The sequence below is a fragment of the Adelges cooleyi genome, unplaced genomic scaffold (genome assembly GCF_023614345.1).
Source record: "Adelges cooleyi isolate 19-005CV unplaced genomic scaffold, UGA_ACOO_1.1 ACOO_flye_CR_arks_rails_tigmint_CR_PRNA_31, whole genome shotgun sequence".
Classification (NCBI taxonomy): Eukaryota; Metazoa; Arthropoda; class Insecta; order Hemiptera; family Adelgidae; genus Adelges; species Adelges cooleyi.
The window spans coordinates 163019-185278 of NW_026095981.1; the positions used below are offsets into that span (position 1 = coordinate 163019).

At 33.0% G+C, this 22260-nt stretch overlaps 2 protein-coding genes across 3 annotated transcripts; both read right to left on the reverse strand.

Moving 5' to 3' along the window:
- Nucleotides 1-492: 492 nt before the first annotated feature.
- LOC126839861 (uncharacterized) lies at nucleotides 493-15238 on the reverse strand. The gene is made up of 3 exons (XM_050575281.1): nucleotides 14913-15238; nucleotides 2828-3310; nucleotides 493-1724 (listed from the first exon to the last, which is right to left on the reverse strand). The coding sequence occupies exons 1-3, from the start codon at nucleotides 14940-14942 to the stop codon at nucleotides 1572-1574; spliced, it is 666 nt and encodes a 221-aa protein (XP_050431238.1). The 5' UTR covers nucleotides 14943-15238; the 3' UTR covers nucleotides 493-1571.
- A 2116-nt stretch (nucleotides 15239-17354) lies between these two features.
- Nucleotides 17355-21770, reverse strand: LOC126839859 (uncharacterized). Of its 2 annotated transcripts, none has more exons than XM_050575277.1 (2): nucleotides 21678-21770; nucleotides 17355-18775 (listed from the first exon to the last, which is right to left on the reverse strand). In XM_050575277.1, the coding sequence occupies exon 2, from the start codon at nucleotides 18772-18774 to the stop codon at nucleotides 17500-17502; it is 1275 nt and encodes a 424-aa protein (XP_050431234.1). In that variant the 5' UTR covers nucleotide 18775; nucleotides 21678-21770; the 3' UTR covers nucleotides 17355-17499. The 2 variants fall into 2 exon arrangements, with proteins under 2 accessions (XP_050431234.1, XP_050431235.1); XM_050575278.1 differs by lacking the exon at nucleotides 21678-21770 and adding an exon at nucleotides 20276-20368.
- Between the last annotated feature and the right edge of the window lie 490 nt (nucleotides 21771-22260).

Consider the following 22260-nt stretch of genomic DNA (forward strand, 5'->3'; position numbering starts at 1 on the left):
GTACTAATATGGAAAATTATAATAACTAAAAATAATAATAATAATAATATTTCAGGTTTTACTGTAATGCGTGCGACACCGGCTAATACTAGATTATTTTAGTTGAGTACCTAAGTACTGTATTGTCGTAAAGATTTACTGACGAGGGTCATCATGGTGGGATTTGTATAACATGTGGTTTTTGTACAGGGTCTGTGGGTATTTACTATGACAGAATGACGAGTACCTGTTGCTCTAACAACGGTTCGTACACTATAGTAGTATGTACAAGTGATTAAAAGTATATCATATTTATATGGGTTTATTTTAGATAACGGGTTTAATGTGTTTGTTAAAATATTCTAATATGAATGAGTTTATTAACACTTGCCGCAGGAGAGTAATTATATTATCATAATTACTTTACTGTGTACAATAATATTATGCGTGTGTTTGGAATTCAACGAAAATAAAATACAAAATAATTATATTAGGCGTATTGAAGTTTTCTGAATATATATATATATATATATATATATATTATTTACAATGTAACGTTATTATGCAGTGACCAGCTACTACCGGGCTCGCGTTTGTTGTGATGTTATATTATGTTCACTTTCTCTCACATGTGCGCATTCATAATAATTACCTGCCTAAACGGAGAGCGTCCGGTGCACAATAAACACTATTTGTATGTGTATTATAATAGAACGAAAGAGCATATAATATGTATATTATAATGTATTATATTTAAATATGTTTATGATGATGAGAAAAGAAAAATGTAGCATTCATCCCGAACGCCTTGAGAGAAAAAAGTAAAACGCGCCGGAGAAAGGGCATGAAGTTTGTTGGTTTATTATTAATTTTATGAATGGACCGCTACGATTGTGATATTTTTTTTTTTTTGTCAATGTATTTTTTGTATAATATATTATTTACTATATATAACGGCGATCGAAGAATGATATACCGCATGCTATGCATAATATAGTAATACAATACCGATCGGTATGACGACCCTAATGAGTTTCTGATTTTCATGTTTTTTTTTTCTGTCTACGCTAACTATGTTTTTATGGCAACACGTATAAAAAAAAATGTAAATTATATAAAAAAAATAAATGATTACTTTTCAACGTTTTTTTTTTTTTTTTATGATGAACCTGCGATTCTCTTCCGCCAGTCGGTAATAGCTATTATTTACATACTATTATTAGTAATAATATATTTTGTATATTGTATTGTTGTAATAACGGCTTTGGTATTACGGGCAGAGATGGGCAAAAAGTGTCAAATTATCAATTACGTTAGATTGATCGATTGTCCAAATTATCAATAAGATATTCTCTCTTTTTTTTTTTTTTTTAAACGTAATACACCAAAGATGCAGTTTTATATAGACACATTATGATTTATAGATGTATCGACATTTTTTATGAAAATGCCCACCTCCGGAATTATTTGATTTCTAAATGGATTGCGGTTAAACACATTTTTTTTTTTTTTTTGGGTATTATTTATGATTTTTTGTTTTGTTTTTTGCACGATTCAGGTTTGTTTTTTTTTCTTCTTTTAAGCGGTGAACTCTAGAACAGATGTCCGCTACCACCGGAACCAGTTGGCGCTCCATATCCGGTCGATGGCGAAGGGGACCCGTAAGTATCCGAAGGTATCGACGGCGACGGGCTGGCCGGCGGCCCGTACTCCGAAGCCACCGAGTTGGGGTAGCCTTCTTGTTTCTGTAAATAATACAAACGGTTCGTTATTATTTTTTTATGTTTTCAATGGCTGGTTGATTTTTAATTTCAAACAGTACATTTTATAGTTGTCTACATGGTCTGTACGATAAACAAGATTATCCGCCGATAAACGCGCAGAAGTACCTATGGCGAAACTACAATTGTGTTAACCAACCAACGTAGTGTGGAAAACAGTAAAACTACAGCGGATTCACAAAATGCGCAGATTATAAATGTAGATAAAAGGTTTTTAAGACCCCAGCCGGACATTTGGATTGGATTTGTGTGCGATAGAGGCCGTTAAACTGTCCGCAGTTAAAGTGTTACGTATAGTGTTTTCGGCAGCGTTTAGTGAAAACCGCTCGGCTTGTAGACGACAAAAAAATGACCAACGAGAACGAAATTTTTATCGAACCCGAACTGTTTAACTTTATTATGTAAAAAAAAAAAAAGAAACGGTACAACTGGTTATAATACAACATCTACACGTTGATATCGCAGTAGCATAGCCTTAACTTATGTAGGGGGGGGGCTTTTTCTTCTTTATTATTAAGTTGATATTTATATATAAAATTTAGTTCAGGTATCTATTTGACTACAGTTTAAAAAACACGTAAGAATATTACAATTTATTATTTAATATTAATTAATTAATTTTACTACAATTTTGATGTTTTTTTTTTTTTTTGTCAAAAATATCGAATACTTATTAGTTATAAAGTGCCAAATGTCACGCGGTATCCCAAGTGTATTAAGTCGGAAAATTTGGATTAATTAAATTTATGACTCAGATAATTTAAAAAGATAATTTTTTAAAAAAACATTACCCGCTAATGGATAATACCACTTTAATTTTAATATTAATAATTTTTAAGTGTCGAGGGATTATATATTTTGATATCAAGGATACTGAAATTGTTGAACCAATTTGTATTCAAGACTTCGATCTTCGAATGTTCTTATTTTTAGTACCTGACAGTTATAATAAACTGTAAGTTATAGACCATAGATTCAAATATTTTTTCAGGTGGTCCAAGCCTCTATTTGCGTCACTAGAAACGGATACTTATTTCTTAGACATTATTATACATTTGTTATCATACCTGTGTCTTGTATCTGATGAAGTACACTTCGGGTTTGGATGGTTGCGTCGGTGCCGGCGTGGGAATGTGGATTTCTGGCGCTTCGTCGGGTTTCTTCACTAGAACGTAGATAAGCGTTTTCTGTTCGGCAGGTGGCGCGATGGCGGGTATTTCTGGCGCGGTCGGGGGTGGCGGCGTTGGCGCCTTTATGAACACTATCTTGTAGTGTTTTTGGGGCGGTGGTGGTGGTTGCACAGGCCTCTTGGGCGCGTAGTACGTGGGCTCTGGGGGCGGAACGTGCACGTACACGTGCTTGTGTATGACGGGCGCCTGCTGAGGCGGCCCGTACTGCGGTGGTGGGCCTCCGCTTGGGTAAGACCCGCCGCTACCGCCGCCGCTTATGGGCGCCGCATAGCTGTCCAGTTGCAGGCCTCCTCCGCCGCCGCCGAACCCGGTCACGGGTGGTTCGGGCCTGCCCAGGCCTCTTCCGACTGCCAGTAACACCTAGAAAATTAACCATAACCGCCGTTAGATAGTGCCATAATTAACAACGGGTTACACGATGGCCTAATTCAACAAATTTTCTAAGTTCAAAATTACCAACTTTCAATAACAATTTTTCAAATATCTAATTAATAAAAGAGGGAGTGTGATGTACCTTTTTATGTACCTAGTTTAGGGGCAGCTTATAACTATCCTTTTGGTAATAATTAAAGATATTGAATAAATATATCTTAAAGTTGAATTATAATTTTTTATTTACAGAAAGTCGAAAGTGGATTTCCAAAAAAAAAAAACAAGACATGTTTTACTTTTACATAAATTAATACACTTTGACAACCGACAAAATTGTATATTAATAATAATATTTGTTTATTTCTTGGTGTCTTGTTCAAATGGTTACCTATGTTAACCTAAAACCAATTTTATCATTTCGGGTAAAAATGCTGTAAGTACATGTTTCCATAATATTCATATTTAAAGTATTTGAAACATTTTCCCACTCTTATTGGTCTTAAAATTAAAATTCTTCGAAATATAACAATATTTGTGTAACGTTTTTAAAAATATTGTATGAATTTAACAAAATCAACTTTGGTTGAGTTATTATTTATTTTCAATTTTCAACTTGACTGGTCTACTATAATTAATTTCTCATTAACTTTTAACCGTTTGGTAACTCGGTAATACATGTTGGTTAACTTTATTTTTAACTTGCCCGGTCTTATTTACCACATATACATCTTTCCAATAAGTTCATACAGTTATCTCATTTTCGTTAAAACTTGCATGCAACACGTTTTAATTAAGTCATCGATATGAGACTTTTTAAGGTGTTAAAACAATCTACCGATAAGACGATATTTTAACGTGACCGACAACTGATGAACATCTCATGAAATCCGACAAAAAGGATGTAGCTCTATGGATAATGCAATCCGGAAAACAAATACTTAATTACGTTATGTAATCAAGTTTGAGAGCTAATTATTTTAAGATACATGCGTTACACACATGTCACAAGAACGCAGACAACGGCATTGGCTTAAACTATTCTATATCTATAGTGCGTTAACGCATGTTTGAAAATCAAGAAGATATATATATTTTAATATACGATGCCGATATCGTTTTTAATACGGATTCATATACAGCAGCTGTTAATCCGTCTATAGTGGATTATTCTTTTGAGCTGTCCCGACCGTTCTGCGGTTAGGATAGGCATGAAAATGTTCAAATTTTATACTGTCATTGTCGCTTATATATATATATATTTTTTTTTTTTGTTGTAAATTGTTAATTCTAGAGAATCGCCGCAAACAGATAACCATTGCGGTACAATAAAATTATTCATTGTTCACTTTCTAGAACGCACGCACAGCCGTTATACAACAATCACGATTATTACGTTATAATATATTATTGTTCACGAAAATTTATAGTGTGGAACTCCGCCACCGCTTATAAAATTGTTCCACGAATAATTACGTGCAATTATTAAACTGGCTTCTTTTTTTTTTTTTTAATTGACGTTTCTTTTCTAGTTTTTTTTTATTTTTTTTTTACACACTCTGTGAGGTCCGGCACATCAGACAATCCGTGTAACGGCAATTGTTGTTAGCGCATCGACATGAGTCAAATGCGCAATTTCCATGGTTTTTTTTTCAAACAATATCAGACTACACTTATTGGTAATCGCCGCAAAGCGAAAGTTGTAGGTGCTCACGCTGTCTTATGAATATCATTATTTCTACAACAGCATAGGAAGCCCCGGCTGTATATACAGGATCGTTGGCCGTATTTTCTAAGGTCGGCGCTCCTTACCAGGTTTCAACTGTTGCAATTATTATTATTACTACCATATTATAACATCACCATAAAATTCAGGTGTACTGTAAATTTGGACACGTTTTAAACTAGAACTAACAGTACAGGCGAAGGTGGCGAATGTCGCGTGCAATGTCCAAATATTTGCACGTAGTATGTTTGTAATTACATACTAAGTACAGAGGTGGGTTTATATATCGTCGCTAAACGGGTGTGGTGTTTTGTTCGGTTGTTTGTTAACAACTCTGTCGGTAGCTTTTTTCGTGTTTGTGTGTTTTTTAGTATAGAATTTCCGCCCACGCGTTTGATCAAAATAGTATACAAACAGTGGAAATTGAGAGTTCCCGTTGTTGGTGGGATATTCGTGCGATCCGACGGACCGATGCCGGCTAAAGCTGATTGCCAGCAACGACATATTGTTTTCCATACCTACACGCCAAATTCCATTTGAAAATCGTACGGTAAGGCCGGTGGATTGTCTCCTCATTCACGGTGCAAGGTTTTTCCGGTCCATTGCGCAATCCTTGTTTTTTTTTTTTTTTTATATATATGTATAATATGCAGCCACTCTATATACTAAACAATCCCGTGCAAATTCTACAGAGTGTATACCTACACCGAAACAATATATTATTGTGGCCACAGTTGTGCACAATAATAGCGACAATAGCGAATAATTCTTGGCTTTTGTCGTTGTAACGTCCGCATATCCATCAAGCCGCCGGTAGACCACTCGTTAAAAAGCCACACGCTATTTCATCATAACACGTATACAGTTTTATATTATAAATGAAGACACGGTAAAGAGAAAGAAAAACAAATACAGATAGCAAATTCTTTTCGGCGAGGAAACTCTTGAACAATTGTACACATAATTAATAACACTAGAACGTTGAACATTACAACTCATTACAGTGTCCTCCCTCGTAATCGCATCTATCATAAATTCATAAGTACCGTGTAACATGCGTGATGCGAGTAATGTAATGTACCTATTGTTGTGTTTAATTAGTTTGAAAACCGGTTTTCGTAAACTTATTGAAGTACACGGTGTAAATGAAAAACAATATTTTAGATAAAAACTACACTTTCTTCGACTTGCGCAGTAACTCGATGACAACCGGTCATTATATTTTAAATGTTCACAATTTTTTACTCAAATAAATAGATAACAATTATTTTCATTAAGCTTGTCATGCGTTTATCTAAGTTTCTCGGATTCGAATCGAAACTACACTATTCTACACAACAGTAGTGAAGGTGCAAGTAATAAAGTTTGTAGTTTTAGCATTTATCCGAATAGTTCAAACAACGCGTCGCTGCCTTGAATGTGCAATTTCGGTTAGGTTATGATTTTACAATGGCTCGTTTTTTATTGTTGGCGGTTTAGAAACAAATGCCATGTTGAAAACTAATGTTTTCAACGCCAAGAACGGTTAAAAAAATAGTGCGCTGTACAATAATGAACCCAATACATTAGAATAATATTATAATGACAGTATTTCTCTCGTAGATTGTGTGTAGTATAATTGAGTTTGAAAAGAGCAATGCAAGGGCGGTAGACAACGACTGTATAAATTTGAATGTATATGCACTTATACAATAGAAAATATCGAAAAAAAAAAATCATAATTATCTCGGTTGTAATTACACTTAACCGACCGCCGTAGTTTTGCGGCGCCGGAAAACTTCTCGTTTGTGTCGCCTCAGAAAAATATAGTGCAGTTTTCCAAAAATAAAAACTTAAAATAATAATCATAATAAATAAATATAAAGTCATCAAATGCGGTTAAAACGAATTCCCGGGCGAGCTAATAAAACCGTTTCAAATTATGTTAATACCGCGACACCGGTAAACAAAGGAGACGCATAATCAAATACAAGTCATAAAACAAATCTGTGAAAACAATTATTGATCATCCGACGAATACTATTTCGATCCGCTTTTGTATGTTGGTAGATTTGAATGTTTCTATTTTGGATGAAAAATATTGGTAAAATTCACAATGAATTTGGAAAACGCATAAATTGTTTTAAAACGTTTCAATTTTTAAAGAAAGGCGGATCCGGTCATTGTAGATATACTTATTTAATAAATGAAAACGAATTACTCCCATCGAAAATGTCAATATTATAATAATATGAGTTATGGCTAGTTAAAAACAATGTATTTTGCAATACTGATTAAGATTTAAATTAGTATACCGGTTGATTACATTGCCGAATGATTATTTTTTAACCGTTCTAGGTCTTTTTATTAACTACACAAAAAACGTATTATGTGGCAATATGGCGTTTATAAATAATGTAATCATCATTACTAACTGGGCAATTACTAACTGAAAAATTGAAATGTGTTTTTTCATATATATTTAAATTATTCATATTAGGTTATTTTATTTAAATACGTTTGACTTTAATATAATGTTTTGAACCATGTCAATGCGTTATAAAGTTGTATACTGATTATTGGTTATTTCTGCAACACATATGTTTACCAGTAAAAAACCCAGAAGCGGTGCTGTAAACATTTTTCATTAAATTAGTAATACAATAAAATAATTTATTTCTCAAATTTATTAGAGTTGTGAAGCACTACTGAGGGGCAACATCAAATTTGTATGAAGAAAATTTTCTCCCGTGTTGAATTTCGTCACTTTTATAGCGTAATATATGCTATGTAATAAATACTTGTGATGATAAAAGTAAAATGTTCAAAAATAAATCTCCAGTGTTCCATTTGTAAGGAATAAGCTTGCAAATCACCGTGTATCGCTTTGGGTGCGTTTGAAGAAAATGTGTATTGTTCTTCTTGCGTATGCATAAGGGTCTTTATTGCAGCACATATAAAAACGTTAAGATTCGACCCTTTTTCAGGCAAATATAGCGCGTCCGGTGCTTTATGGGCTACTATGAGGCAACAAGGACTCTCTTCTATCTTTTGCAGCATCCAATAAAAACCGAGACATCGGGACGCCTGTTCAATAATTGCCAGTGTCTATTCTGATACGGTATTAAGGCGGCCCGTGCGCTGACGGTCATTGTTGCTGTTGTGAGCGCCAGTTCTTCATTAAAAACAATTTATAACAATATACAATAATATATAAATCCCGGCGTATCCGTCGGAGGCTAAGCTATTAAAAAAAAAAAAAAAAAAGACAATTGAACGCGGTTCTGAGTAAGATCCTAATAAGATTTAAAATCTTATTATCATTTCCCGGACGGTTTTCTAATCTTAAACATTTTCATGTCCGACCTTCGGCTGACATTACTTAGGCGTTTCTGTTAACCGACTAAGAATTTTGTGGAAAATTACAACGCGTTCTAGAGCAAAGACATCCTTCCCCTAGAAACGTTAAATCTATTCCCCTGTAGCTGTAATAAAATTACAATAAACATATTCTTATTATGTATTTAAATAGATTGCTCGGGGATACTTTTTCATATTAATTTTCCAAACCGATAATAATTTGAAAATAGTTGGTTGATTAATTTTCATTTTTTTATTTTGATAAATTATAGGTTGAAATTGTATTACGGTGGTAATACATTGGATACTTTATAAATTATAATACATTTAACTTAATCTGGGTTTTAAAATGACCGACAAAAATCTAAAAACCATTCCACCATAATTAGCTATCTAGTCAGATAGAAAGGTCTCTGAAAACGTTAACCTCCCCTCAGGCTTTTTAAACATAAGCTCACACGATTTTGAGTGCCGTAAAATAAAAAGCGTACCACGATATAATATTCGCCCTATAACGTGTCTGTATAATGTTCAATTATGCTGTTGGCTATTTTGTTTCTAAAACGAAAATCCGTACACCTATACTGGCATATTAAAAAAACATATTCATTGACCCACTGTGTCAATACATGATACAGAGTAAAATATTTTACATAACCTTTAGTGTGTTTTATCATCACTGGTTTTTCTTTTAACGCTTGTTAAGCTCGCTAGTAGCAAATAATTAAGTATTATCATTTTTCCGGATGCCAAAGAATAAGTTACAGACAATATTAATAAATTCTTACAATTTATTACATAAACATATACATATTTAAAAATATGAAATTATTAGCAATTTTTAAAAAAGTAATAAAATAATTGTTAATAAATATTAACGAGTAAGAATTCAAATAAGTTTTATTACCAATTAGAAGAAACTTATAATTAACCATATGTAGACACATTTTGCAATTAATAAACTAATTATTTAATAAAATATTTTCTTTAGCATCGTGAAAATGTAAATTATCATATAATTTGTTTGTATTCAATTATTAAATTTATTAAAATTACCAAGGTATATTTAAAAAAAATCATTTTTTTTTTTAAAACAAAAGTAAAATTTACTCATAAAAGGTTCATGTTTGTAGAAGCGTATATTTTGTATGGATAAAAATTGTAGTCTTAACATTATAAAAAAGTTACGTTTCAAAAGGTTTCAGGAAAATCCGTTGGGTTTTGCCGGACGTTTAACAACGCATCAACGTTAATTTATGTATTCTGAGAATTTCGCTTGTTACACGTTTAACGTGGGCAGACGGCGACAACTATTGTTCGGAAATCCTTTCACGTGAAATTTTCTTTTAAAATAGAAAATTCTATAATCGTTTCGACAAGAAATTCGGGCACAATTCTGGCTACAAAGTAGTTGTTTTCCAGTTTGGCTTGTCTACATGAAGAGCGTTGGGCGCCGCTGCGTGTTCGATTGTTTTTTATGTGTTTGTTTTTTTGTTCCAATTATATATTATGCGTATAAAGTTCATACCGGGCGAGGCTACAGTCACGTGTACAAGAATATTACAACGGTGTCGTCGAGTGCTTCCGACGATATTTGTATGCAGCAACTTGTCCGTGGTTTCCGGACACTCGGGTGGCGACCATTTGACTCACTCAAGTCTCAACACGACGTTAACCTACTTAAACAAAATGTACAACATTGTACACACGAGGTCGTCTATCGGTCAGGTCGGGGCGTGACGACGATGTCCCCTGACGGAAATCGGATCGACCGGATTATGCAATTGAAAGCAAAAGTAAAGAAAAAAAAAAAAAATAACAAATCACCAAACCAAAAATTGCGGCCCATTAGACGTGTTTTTGTTTTCCATTTTCCATACTATTCTACGAATATTCTCCGGTCCGTGACCAATCCATTGGTTTCGGGATCACGAACAACAATCCGGCTTTTCCGGCGTGTGTAATTGACCCGTCATTTCTTTGGCGTGCACACAAATTAGACGAACGAACAAAGGCGGCGGCAGAGTGAAACAAAAGACAAAAAAAAAAAAAAAAACCAAGCACAAAGACAAAAAAAAAATAAACTGTTTGCGATTCTACCGTCCACGGACCCGACGACAGTCGTCCTACGTATTATTCCGTCCGCATCTCGCTTGGAAATTTCTTTTGTTTTGGAATGTGAACATAATATGTGTATTGTACCTACGTAGGAAATCGAATTAGAACTTAAAAAAAAAAAAACTACAATTAGAAACTAGACGACCGTCTGGCAAAGCGCGGTCAAATGTTGTTATATACATATTAACCTTTGAACCTGGACCGTGTTTGTAACGCCTTTGGAAAAAGCTAGATTGAAAAATATAAAGTCTGTCTGTCTGTATTTTTTTTTGTTAATTTTCCATCCCCCCCATACCTCATTAGTAGTCGTTGCCAAACAGTGGACAACGTATACATATGTACAGTATATTTGTATTATACGTCTAATTACAACGCGAACCGCTGTCGTTCGATATGGTTTTAGCCTTGTCAAAAAAAAAAACCCAAACAAAAATTAAATCGGTAATTGGCCTAACGGTTGTTTAAAGTGTTACACATGCCAATTTGGTTATTATTATTTTTTTTCTACTTTAATTTTTTATTAGTTTTTTTTTTTTTTTTGCGCGTCCGACTGATTGAACAAAGCTTAGTCACGCCTACGCGGTTTGTAAAATTGCCTTTTACGTTTTGACACGTCCGCCGTCGGTTTGATTGAAAATTCCAAAAATATCGCTAATAACGTTTCGGACGCCTGCAGTCCGTGAAAATTATAAAGAGATTAAAATGTCTGCGCCGGCAATCCTCTGGTAGTGGGACTGGTAGGCATTTTTTTTTCTTTTTCTACATAACATTATATTAAAGGGTACGGTCGAGTGCGATATATTTTAACGCGAGTGCATAATATAAGATTAGAACAAAAGAGTCCATAAGGAACCTTTAGCTTTTAACCGACGTGGGTGTTTGTTTGTAAACGCACAATGTAAATAAATGTAACGCCATTGCTCGGTTGGCCTCTTATAATCGAATTCCAATGCTTTTAGACCGACCGAAAACGGTTGTATTCAAATCGCTGTGTTATAGTGTTGTTTTTATTAGCTGTGACGTTACTTCAGCCCATTCCCCTTTTGGCAAACATCCAAATGTCTCTGGTGCGACAAGGTGCAGTTATTATTGTCGAGGTTCGACATGTGTTTTTATTCAAAAGTAATAGAATATGTTGAAATAAAAATAACGGCGTTGTTGATTTACGCACTAACGCTGTGTTTTCTTTGTGAAAGTTCCGTCTCGAAGTACCGATGAAAAACGATGAGCGTTTGTTGTTTAAAAAGCTTTTTGCCGAATCCGCTTTAGCAAATCGCCCGGACACATCCGACACTGTCGGTTCATAACTACCGCCTTAACCGTCGTTGCTCAAGTCCTGTACATTATTTATTCGCACATCTTTCCCCGCGGGGATTCGTTCCCTCCGTTGAGCTTGGGTTTTCTTTTTTTTTTTTTAAAGCCACCCCCGCAAGTCATTAGCACAGTGGTCTTAAAATAAAAAACCTATTGCCATAAATGTGTCCACAGTATATACACTCGTGTACCGAAAATAAAAAATGACGCTTTGCCGATTATTAGGAGACATTACACAACGCAACAAACTATTCCGAAAGCTTAACGCATAATATACTAATGTATTATAACATGTCGTTTCCTTTTTCTGTTTTTTTTTTTTTTATACATGTACATATCACATTTTTCTTCGCGGAATTATTTGTTGCTCTGCTGACTTTTCCCTTGTTGTTTCTTATGCCAAAACTGTCGCATTTGCTATTCGCGTTGTTTACTATTATACGAGTATATTATAAATTGTATATATTCTTTTGTGTGTTGCCGTTACATTTGTTCCACACGTATATGCATGATAAATAAGTGGAAAGTTCAAAGGGCGTAAGCAATATTCGCCAAACATATAATTGCTAACGGTGTAATGTCATGTTAAACGATCCCATTTCGTTTAAAGGCGAAGTGGGCGAAACATAATAAATAGCAAGTAAGTAGGTAAAGCTTCGACGAGTTCAAGTTAAAATAGTAGTTTAAAATTGTTAAACCTACTATTTACTTCAGCGAGTTACAGCGGGCTCGTTTTTTTTTTAAGATACGACGGCGTTTCGTGTAGGCAATTCTGGTACACCGGTGAAAGTTTTCAATACCGTTGTATGTTCCATACGAGTTATGAGGCCACCATACCAATTCCTTTTAATTATAGTTGAATAGTCCTGAAAACCTAATAATTGATTTGAGCAGCTTGTAAGTGACCGAAAGTAACGGTGGCTGTAGCAATATTTATAATATGGTGTTCCATATCATTCTTAGCAATCAATAAGGTAAACAATTTTTTATAGGAATCAACGTTCTTATGGCAACCACGAGACAAGTCAAGAAAACAAAATGCGAGTCTATATTTTATACCGCGAATTATTTAAAAATATGTACATAAATTAAGTGACGAGCTCTGCAAAATATGTAAGCCATGTAAAGACTATAAAATATAGAGAAAATAACAAAGAAACGATAATACATGTTGGTATTGTATTAATAATCAATTTAAGACTCGATTGACGTTTTTCGAAGGATATCAATATAATTTTATGATAGAGAATATATTAAACATTAGCCATTTATTCTTAGCGTACCAATGTATCTTTATCGAATGGTTTTGTAAATTGTATTAAGATTAAGAACTGAAGCCATCATCTCACAATGTTTACGCCCAAAAGCACATCTGACTTACTACCGCTGTTGGATTTCCATTAGTATACTATATTGAATTATAATGATAATAAAATGATAATACGAGTACACAATGAATGTGTCACATCGTGTACCCTCGTACTAAATTTATGCATTCTACTCGCTACGATGGTTTTGTAACAAAATGCAAAGATAAAATCGTATACTTAATAATATTTGATTTTATCTTCTATTCTTTTGGTTTGGCACAAATGCAAAGTATTTTTAATTAAAAACTAAGATAATGCGTATTATATATAAACCTCGAGTTCAATTTGTCGTGAAGAAATTGTGTGTAGATATTTTTAGTTTATACATTTTATATTGAAATCAGCGAGAGAAAACATTGTAGGTCAAACTTACCTATGTGTACACTAAAGTTTTTAATTCAGAACACTGCTCACGTATGAATGTATAAGCCAATTAAAAGTGTGAAACGAATTTAAAAAAGAAGAAAACAAGATTCTCCCATGAAAATTTGCATTTTAATTTCCATTTATATTCAATTTAAAAATGTTACTTCGAACTCAATTAAATTGTGTACATCTTGTTAGACAATAAAACTTTATATTCTAAAAAATATAAGTCGTATAAAATCTTTTTCTATTGTTGTAAACGCTATAAATGATAATTAAAAAAATTGTAATTATATTTATACCTAATTTATAGTTACTCCTTTCGAATTTTTGATTAATCATAAAATTTCAAATACAAATTATATTACATAGCTTTTTCAAAATTAAATTGAACAATTATTTAAATAAGAAATTTATAATTAGTTCATAGTTATAATAGATAATATTTATTTTATTTTAGGTTGTCAATTAAATGTTGATAAAAAATATATTTTGTATTATGTGTAACTGTAGATATGCCATAACAGAAATTTAAATAAAAATATTTTTTTAGAGATAAAAAAACTTTAATTTATATACTTTTAAAAACTATTGAAATAAAAACTATACATGCGTTTAATATCTTTTGCTTTCGTAGAATATTGTCAAAAAATGTTTTTTTTTTCTGTTACCAAGTTTGCCAATTATTCGAAAATAAAATGAACTCGTATTTTTGTATAAACGGAAATACGAAGAAAAAAAACAAACAACTACAATAATTTTATTTTGTATAATTAATTTTAATGTAAAATCGTTTGAAATAAGTAAAAAGTATATATGTACTATGTATATATATATATTTTTTTTTAACTTTAGTTTAAAAATAGTCTCTTTTAACTTTTAATCGTTGTGTTGTTGCGGTTTATCGTACGCAGTATAAAAACAAAAATGTTCTTAGATTTTTGGCATCAGTTTTCATGTAGGGGATTTAGTGAATTGATTTTTTTCTCATTGCGAAGGAAAAAATAATTATCCGTTGTATTATTTTTCACGAGTATGTTCCCCTACAAATACAGTATACTATATTATATTGCGAGAAAATATTTCTACTTAAAACTTCCGACCGTTTACTTAATGCCAAAAGTATTTTATATCTGAACACACTTACACAACAAAGGTCGCAGTGGAAATTCGATACTTGGTTACCCAATCTTTACACTTAAAACGCCTAAAACGGTATTGGGTGTCTTTCGGGGAAAATATAATTGTTTTTTTTTTTTTTGTGTTATTCCATACCGCCAAAACGGTTTACTCGGATTTTATATTAATATATAAATATAACATTATTGTTTTTTTTTTCGGGGGGTTTTCTTTTACTTACCATTACCGCGGAATACCACGTGGCCGCCATCGTCGAATGCCGGTTGGATACTTTTGTTTTATTATTGCCCAAAACGTTACGACACTATATTATGTATTAATGTGCACGAGTACGAAATCAAAACGGATGTTACAAAAAAAAAAAAATCAAAATCGTATTGACGGTACTTAGACTTAACAGTGCTTCGGCGGTAAATAGAAAAATTTAATAAATCTCTTTACCGGCGACGTAGGCAGAGGTAGGTGTGTTTCAACGAAAATCGCCAGAAACCGTAACGCGACACATAGCTCGGTGTGCAATTGAATATCAACTCGGTCCACGATCCGCTTTCACAGCACTTTTTATATAATTGCTCCTACTTTTTTTTTTACCTTTACCACCACCAACCGCTGATATTTCTTGTACGCCGCCACGAGATGGTTATAATATGATAATATTTTCTTGGCGATTTCGACGGCCGTCCAAGGACGTCGCTGACCCGGAAAGATGAACCCGTCCGATGTGTGCGGATTTTTTTTTTTTTTTAATTTGTTCGCTGTTGCTGTTCTAGTCGTAATTAGTAACGAAAACAAAATAAAATATCACACTGGCGAATGGTCAGTTTTCACTCTTATTTCCGTTGCCCGTCCGCGCATTTGTTTGGAAATTTTATCGGTCTATATCGCGTCGTTTCGATCCCGGCTACGTCTCATACTCGTCCGTGTACTTACTGTACACTTATACGTCGCACTTGAGCGGTTTAACTGTACCGTAACGATAATAATTATAATAACTGCAGTTACCAGATATAAATAATTATTATTAATGTATGCGGTTTACCCGAAATCGCTAAAAAAGAATTATGCATCTAAAAGGGTTATACATAATAGACTGGCGCCTGTAGGCTGTAATTATTAATCTTGGACAATCTTTATTCAACTATCTCGATTGATAGTGTGCAAACAATGATGCTTTTTGAAATTTATTTGAAGTTACTGTATAAATAAACAATAATACATTATTTCAAACGATTTATTGTTATTTCAATTCAAAGCATTTTTGTTGATACATTTTTATAATAATATATAATTAAATAAGTCGAATAAAATATGTCCAAAAAACGTTACATATTTTAATACGTTCTAGATGAATATACTTATAACTTACGTTTGATTTTATATTGATAATTAAACATTTATCTAAATAATTTGTTGACTTCAATTGTTATTTTAATTTTTGTTTAATGACAAAATTATTTGAGTTTAAAATGAAGTATGTGTTGAAAAATACATTAGTTCTATTTAAAATTATAATATTGTTTGTGTCTTTAAAACCTTCTCATGATAATAGCGTTGGGCCTCAAAGCATCCTAAGCTAAGTAATAATGATGATAATTTTAATCTTTAGCCAAATATAAGTATTATATTTTAATATAATACCTATTATTTAAATATAAGTATTTATTATACAGTTTTTTATTCAAATAAGTTTTTAAAAAATTATTATTTTTATAAGTATGTACATCTGAAGATCAAGACACGTTAACTTTGATAACGCAATGGGTTACATAAGAATATTTTCAATTTGAAACACATTCACTTAGTGTTGTTTAAATTTATTTTATTGTAATCTTAATTAAAACTTCAACAATTACGTTTTAGTTAAGTCGGTTAATAAATGAAACAATTAACGTATGCAACAAAAAACAATCTTGTGAATTTTTTAATCATAATAAACATAATTTGTTATGGTTATCACTTCTTTAATAAACCTTTTACTAAGTTACTTGTAGAATATTTATAAATAATTAACAGAAAAAAGATTTCAACTAATTTATTGCTATACACAATCAAATTATATGATATTCTTTAAAATATGAAAGTGCTATAGTATATAGAAATTTATTTTATTCATAATTTATACATTTTTACATAGTTATTATCAAATGATTGTAGCATTTGTTTTATATCCTGTTACTACAGCACTGAAACGTATCATAAAGGTTTTTTCATTCACTAGATTATTATATAATAATGCGCTTATTATTTTCATTTGTAGGCATGTAATTAATTTAAGATAACTAAAGCTGAATGTGAACGTGATAATTGAATTACATTTTATAAAATTTCCATTTGAAGCACGCTTTTATTAAGGTTTGCAAAATACCCTTTTGTATATACATTATTGCTTTAGTAGTGTTACTCTAGTAGTTATATCAAACAAACTATGTCTCTCTGTGCATCGAACACTGTGTAATATAATACGATAAGAGTTTAAGTTCTACTATACAACTTTTATTTTTACAAGATGACAAAATAAAACAATTAAGCACGCATTACAGTTTAAAAGATAATATCGCTAAATTAGTCTATATTATTATGTACATAAATGATTATTGACATGACACTATTTACCGGAATACACTGTCCGTCAGTATCACATGATTATTGTTGTTGACTTGTACTTAACCCGTTAATTCGGCATACGTTATGGTAGTAATTACGAAATTATTTTTATAAGTTATAATTATTCTAACATTGTTATGGCTTTGAGACAAAATCGTCAATACCTAAAAAATACACAAGTGATTTTAAGTGTATTTCTAATGTTATTTCGATGAGTTGGCGTTGGCTTCGGCGGTTGTGATTTCTACAATTTCGGCTACCGGTATTGCGTTGTCTGCGGGCCTCTTTTGCAGCGGTGTCCTTATGTCGACGTTGAAATCGGTCTCCTCTTGACTGGGTTGATTTCCTAACCAACTAAACGGGTTCAAGTCAGTACGTTTGTTCAGTCTGTCTTCTTCTTGGTTTGATATTTCCGCGCTCTCTCCTTGCAGCGACGACGCTTTCTTGAGGTCCTCGCTAGCGTACAAACCCAAAGGTCGGGATACGTCGTTCTTAGATCCCGAAGCGGATTCTTCCAAAGGTATGTCACCCCTGAACGGCTTACTCGAATCGCTTTCCCCTTTGTATTGAGTCCACACGTCATCCAGCTCAGGGTTCGGCGGGACAGGGGCTTTTGTGTCTTGGCCATAAGGGTACGCCTCGAGACCCTTCAAAGGTGCGGCGTTGGCGTCACACGGCACCTTAACCGGAAGTGGAGACCTTTCACCGGCGGACAGCAGAGAGTTTAAATAGAGATTCGGTCGGATTTCCGAGTTAACGCCGGTCTGGTAGCGGATATTAGGATACCATCTGGTGTGTACGGCCGGACCGTAGTTAGGCCACGGCTGTTGTTGCGGTACCGGATAGTAGTACATGTTTTGGAACGGTACTACTCGCGCTGGAATTTGGTATTGAACGAATGCTTGGTCTTGGATTCCCGGGTAAGACTTGGGTTTTGCTATTTGGCCGTCGGCACTTTTAATTTGTTCCCAGATCGGCGTAGGCCCCAAAGACAAGTACTCCGTCTCCGTGTCCGGTACAGTGACGCCAGGCGACTTGGAGAACATGGACGCTATGGCGCTGATTTTGTTTGAAATTTCTGCTTTGGTCGAGGCGACGACATTCTTGACGCCATCGATTACTGATTGTTTTTTGCCGGTCAAGTCGTCGGTTACAGTCGATGCCGTGTAGACATTGTTCAACTGTCCTGTGTTTTCGAATAAATCTTCGGTCAACTTTGCATTTTCTCCGACCAAAGGTTTCTCGTCGATCGTGATTGCCATTTGATCAACCGGTTTCCACTCGGGTAATGGGTATTCGATTTTCACAGGAGTCTTGTCGTAGATCTGTCCTTCCAATATCGCTGGTTCTGTACTGATCTGTTCGTTTTTTAACCCGAAAAAGGTTTTAAACAGTTTCCCGGGTTTTATAAAACCAAACGAACATTGTGTTTGGAACAACACAAGCAATAGAAATACGAGCGACCGTCGTAATTTCATTCTACAAAAACAACAAAAAACACAAAATAAGTTTTAAAATTAATTAATAATTGTAATGGGACTGATATCTAGATTTCTGAAGTATCCAGATTCTAATTAGATTATTAAAACCGTATTTGGCGGATTATCCAGATTATTTGGATTTTTATATTAAACTACTATTGCAACATGTACATATTTATTAATTATTATGTATCTACGTTTATTATATTATAAAAATTATAAATTTAAGTATATAAAAACTAAATACAAATTTTAAAAAGAATGCATTAAAAATATATTGGTAAAATATAACCAATAAAAAACGGTAAAATTCAACGTTTCCTGAAATAAAACTCTAGTAAGAAATGTAGTAAATAATATTAAGTTCTTCCTAGACCCCTCCCCAAAAATTTCGTCCAGCTACGGCCTTGCCATACAGCAAGCTTGGCCGAAATATTCTATGACCACTCCACTAATGCGAGTATACAGTGTATTATTATAGAATACAGCATGTTATTGCAGTTTGTAAAAAAGAAACAAAAAGCCAGCATAATGTTGTTGGGGGCGAGGTGGAGGCATAGATATGGAGCATATAGGGGTTGGGGAGGACATAAGTAAGCAATTATTATTCGCACATAGCAACTTGAAAATTTAATACTCCACTGTGTTAGTTTTTCCTTAATAATAAAAAAAGTTTGATAATAGATTTTTAAGAAATGTGTATGTGTTATAGCCTCACTCTAGTCCATACTTCAGTCTTATTTTATGACCATAAGTCACAAAACTACGTCCAAAAATGTGAATTACAAAAATAGTTGCCACCCTTCTGGGGGAAAGGGTTTTTCATATTTTTTAACGTTTCTCGATAGTACTTTATCTACAAAATATTCCATACAATATTTGAAGTAGATACATTTTTAAAAAGTGATAGCACGCCATAACTTTAATTGGAAAAATATACAAATTGTTTGTGTTTATCTCAATACTGAAGAGTAAGGAGTGACATATCTCAACTTTTGGCCCAACGAAGTGCTTTTTAAGTACAACATATTATCTAAGACTTGCTACATAACAAATCGGTTCAGTGGTTAAGAAGAATCGTAGGTCTCGACACGAAATTGAAAAAAAAAATAGATAAATAAGCGATATGTTGAATATTGAGGTTTGTGTGGATCGAGAAAAAATTAACATAATTTGTATAGTAATAATGATAAAGTAATAATTCACCATGACTAATACAATAAAGTAATAATTAAAGACACTGTTAGCTTACATGAAAATAATGTGAAAAATGAGTAACCAAGACACCCTCCGATACCCTTTTATATAACACATTATTGTTAAAAAACAATACTTTCCCAACTTCGATGCTAAAAAAATAAACATGATATCCGAAAAAAATTAACTGGTCTGCGCTAACGTATGAGATAATTAACAAGGTTTAAAATACAACAATAAAGCATATAACATTGTAATATCAGTAGACGGTTCATAAACCACAGTAATAAGCGTACTTTACCTCCCATAAAACTTCTACAAATTCGTATGTTTCTTGGCCCGTTTGGAAATTTTACAATTATTAGAAATCGAACGGGTTTCGCGTGGTGTTTCCGCCTTCCGGTGTATGGATAATTTTTTCCAAGGAAAACGTATAATGATGGTTATCGTTCAGTTATGCTAACAGCTATATAATGACTATATGGAGCGGTATAACTCGTAAAAAATATCATAAAAAACGGCGACGGGTTCAATTATTTAAAAATAACGTGAATACGTATTCGTTTTTAATTAATTTAAAATATATTTACTATAAATAATAATATGTAGATGCGTGCGTAGTGGCCATGTAACAACATTGTTTAGATAATAATATCACTTTTACGTTACAGTTTTTTTTTTTTAACGAAAAATTAGACTGAACAAAGTGAATTAAACGGCTAAAACATATTTACAAATGTGGTAGGTATAAAATGACGTATTTCCTCTTTTCCAAATGATTGCGGACATGCGATAATAAAACACACTTATTATGAACTACTACTTCCTTGAGAGTATTCGACTTAGAACGGGACGAAACTCTTCCCCGTTCATTATAATAACCTAATCAGTATTAACGTAACGTGCCCGTGGGATTTACACTGGGATTTTTTTTTATTTTAATGAATTCGTGGGTATATATGGTAGTATATTTTTTCCGAAACATAAAAACAGTCATAACAACTGCATAAACATTGAATATCCAAAAAAAACCCTCTCTACTACTCAGTGCTATTTTTAAAAAAAAAGCTATAATTAAATAACATTAATTTTTAATAATAATTTCTATAGTAGTAAGAGAACGTTTAAAATAATACATCTTATCATAACGTCTTGTAAAATAGAATTGTATCTATAGTTCTAGAAATTAACTCAAGCATACTATAACAGTCGGTAATAAGCTTGCCAATTTTGTAAACTTGTTTTTATCTATATTTTACATGTGTAACACACACCGTAGGCAATGTGCAAATAAAGTCCAGCCGAAATAAAATAATAGTATATTATCGCATGTGGTTTTTATAATTCAAAAGTATCGTAAATGGATTATTGGGGCAACGAACAAAGGCTAATTAGTAGACAGACGATTAACCCGAATCGTGTCCATCCTAATTCTAAAAAACAGTTCATAATTGCATTTAAAATGATTTTTATCAATATTTTATGTTTTTACAATCTACAGATTCGCACCGAAACGTTTTATTTGAAAGTGAATTCATTGGCATAATAATTCCTACAGTTCTGTGAATACACCGACCTCGGTGTACTGCGGCTTTTTATTTCAAAACACCGAAGCCGAGAGCAATATTATTAAAAACGCCCAAATCCCAAAAATAATAAAGACACTTATAACTTTGAGTAAAATAAAATATTGCAAAACTTACTTGGATCGCGTAACGCTTGATATTGATTTGAAGAACTCCGAAAAAAAATTGCAGAACTAGCCGTTTGACTTATGCGTAGCTAATGACATGATATCCTGGCATCGGTTAGGTCATTTACTTTGTATTTATACGGATTCACGTAGGTAGGCATTTGTCCCCCGGGAAATTAGACCTGTAGGCATTATGAAAACGACCTAATGGCGGTCGCCATACGGGCAATTAAATTGACATTTAATTCATTTGATTTCGACTCAGTAGCACCCAACGGAAATTCCTCGGTTGAATTGTAAAAATCGGCATAATTTATACAATAACCCATCCCAATCAATAATCTATAGCAATTTTAAGGGTATAAAAAACAAAAACGGAGAAAAATTGTGTAAATTTGTATACATATGTATGTATATTATGTAAAAGCAGAGTTTAGCGAAATATGATTACAAACGAATAAAAACTAGGAGCATATCGAATAAACGTATGAATAAAATTAATAGATAGATAATATTATATTATTCGATTATTTTACAAATTACGTTATTCGGGTTAATTACAAATTACATGTTTCGAATAAATTTCAAATAAT

Bases quoted from the DNA above. Each gene is read 5' to 3' on its own strand.
- LOC126839861 (XM_050575281.1), bottom strand. From the start codon at position 14,942: ATGGCGGCCACGTGGTATTCCGCGGTAATG. The intron at 3,311-14,912 runs GTAAGTAAAAGA...TTAATTTTCTAG, and splicing joins CGTGGTATTCCGCGGTAATG to GTGTTACTGGCAGTCGGAAG. The intron at 1,725-2,827 runs GTATGATAACAA...TATTATTTACAG, and splicing joins TCATCAGATACAAGACACAG to AAACAAGAAGGCTACCCCAA.
- LOC126839859 (XM_050575277.1), bottom strand. From the start codon at position 18,774: ATGAAATTACGACGGTCGCTCGTATTTCTATTGCTTGTGTTGTTCCAA.